The 2,442-nt window shown below is 24.2% G+C and overlaps 1 protein-coding gene across 1 annotated transcript; it reads left to right on the forward strand.

Moving 5' to 3' along the window:
- Positions 1 to 2,042: 2,042 nt before the first annotated feature.
- On the forward strand, positions 2,043 to 2,218 carry BDBG_18082 (uncharacterized protein; the record flags this gene model as incomplete). Its single annotated transcript, XM_031725668.1, has 1 exon — positions 2,043 to 2,218. A coding segment is annotated over one exon (175 nt), but the record flags the coding sequence as incomplete, so codon positions are not given.
- Between the last annotated feature and the right edge of the window lie 224 nt (positions 2,219 to 2,442).

The raw sequence follows: 2,442 nt of genomic DNA on the forward strand, positions 1-2,442 counted from the left end.
CTCTATATTGATATAATCATTGACATAGTCTTCTATTTTAAGATATAAATAATCAGTTTCTCTACATTTCACTAATAATATTTATAGTATTATATAGAAACAGGCTTATATTCTCTATAATATCAAGACTCTGAAGAGACAAAGTCTTGATAGAGAGTATATAGTAGTGTATATCTTAGCAGTTTCTATCTCATTCTTCTGCAGCAGTTAATGCAAAAAAAGATCTTAGAATTAGTTTTTTACTTCTCTTGAAAAAGTAAGATATTTTTCTCTGAGTTTTATATAATATTCTTATAAAGAATTAAAAACAGAGTTATTTTCTATTATAATTTCATATTCTTTTAAGTAAGAATTACTTTTTCAGTGACTGAAGAGGGTTTATTAATACTTAATTTCTTTTTATACTCTTTATTAACTGATTTGAGTTGCACACTTGTTGTGTGAGAAGAATTGAATGATTTAGAATAAAATTAAATAGTTTTAATCAATTTCTCTGTAAAAAATTAATTTATTTTTTATCAGTTTTTCTCTCAAAAACTGTTATATTATCTGATTTATTATCAGTTGATATCATACTTTTTCTCTCTGTATCTTAAGGAACAGTTTATAAAGATTTTATTGATTTATTTTAAAAATCAATTTTAGTTTATTAGATTCCCTTCAAAAATCTAATCTAGTTACTGAACTAGTGTGAAAAAATCAGATATTTTATATACAAAAGTCTTTCATTCTTCTTGTGAAACAGTCTGATTAACTTTTCAATTGAAAATAGACTAATAAATCTCTCAATTGAAATAGTCTGATCAACTTTTCATTTGAAAATAAACTGATAAATCTCTCAATTGAAACAGTCTGATCAACTTTTTATTTGAAAATAGACTGATAAATCTCTTAATTGAAACAGTCTGACTAACTTTTCATTCAGTGAGTAAAATGAGTTCAAGAGTACACTCAGTTGATGTGAAAAAAGATGTTTTCTGAGATGCTGTTTCTGAGATTGAAATTCTAAAGAGAAGAAAGAAGAAAGAAATAGAGAAATAATAAGTTCTTAAAATACAGAAACTTGAAAAAGTAAGTAAAATTCTTGAAAAGCAGTGTCTGAGTAAGAAGAATGAAGAAGTTCTGTTAATTCTTTATACTCAGACTAGACAACTACAAGAGATAATTAAGTTCAAACTTGAAATTTTGAACATAATTCAAAAAACAATGAAATCTTCTAGTACAGTTACTGACTCTTTCTTATCTTTTACTTCTTCATCTTCTTCTTCAAATCAGAAGAAAATATATACTCAAGTAGTAGAATCTACTCTTTCTAAATCTGCTATCTCAAAACCTACTCAATATTCTGAGAATACTGAGAAGAATATTACTCAGATCTCTGTTCATAGAAAAGAAGAGAAAAAAATATAAAAAGAGAAAAACTCTTAAGTCTTCAGAAATAGAAGACTTATTCTCAAAGTCTTAAATCAGAAGATCTTTCAAAGAAACAAGTTAAACTCAAATCTCATTTTCAGAATTAGAAATGAAATTAACTAGCAGTTCTTTTCTCAGTTAATAACTGATATTAAAGTTTAAAAATAAGTTATAGCTTTAATTAAGTTATCTTTCTTTAAAGATTTTATTAGTTTTATTACAATATCTGAATTCAGTACAGAATTTCTTATTTAGAATAAGAATCTCTGAAAATTAGTAATAGAATCTCTACTGAATATAATAATTCTATCTCAAAGAGATGAAAAGTGAGATAAATTCATTCTTTATAATATTTCAGTTGAAATTTTTGACTGTGAGAAAGAAATACTACTTTTTAAAAATGAATTAGAAGAATATAATTCTATTCAACTGAGAAAAGAGTCTGTATAACTTAATTTAATTAAGTTTAAATAAAGCAGAAGAAATGTCTCTATTCTAGTATATATAAAAACACTTGAATAATCAAGAATCTCTGAAGTAAGAGTAATAGATTTGAAAATGAGAGTTTATAAATACAAAGACTTAAGAATGAATCTCAAAGCTCAAATATAGTATTCAAACTATTAAAGATATGAATACTGTATAATCTCTTATTTCAGAGACTCAAAATGCATATTCTATACTAGAGATTATAAAACTAGTAAGTATAAATATAAAATATGCTTAAAAAGAGATGAAATATATCAATATTCTCTACTTAAATACTTCAATTATAAAGACAAACATGCATCTAGCTTAAAAGAATGTGTATTTATTTCAAGAACTCAGACGAACTGAAGAAAAGATGAAGCTTAAAATAAATCTAAAATTCAAGAGAAAAGTCAAGTCAGTAAATCTATAACTATAAACTTAAAAAGAAGAAACTTTTAACTATCTAAATCTTTAAACTTCAATTCTTCAGCTAAATATAAACAGAATTTGAATTCTCAAATATCTGTTAAGATTAGAGAATTGAGAAATAACTCTGAT

Source organism: Blastomyces gilchristii, assembly GCF_000003855.2.
Source record: "Blastomyces gilchristii SLH14081 genomic scaffold supercont1.55, whole genome shotgun sequence".
Classification (NCBI taxonomy): domain Eukaryota; kingdom Fungi; phylum Ascomycota; class Eurotiomycetes; order Onygenales; family Ajellomycetaceae; genus Blastomyces; species Blastomyces gilchristii.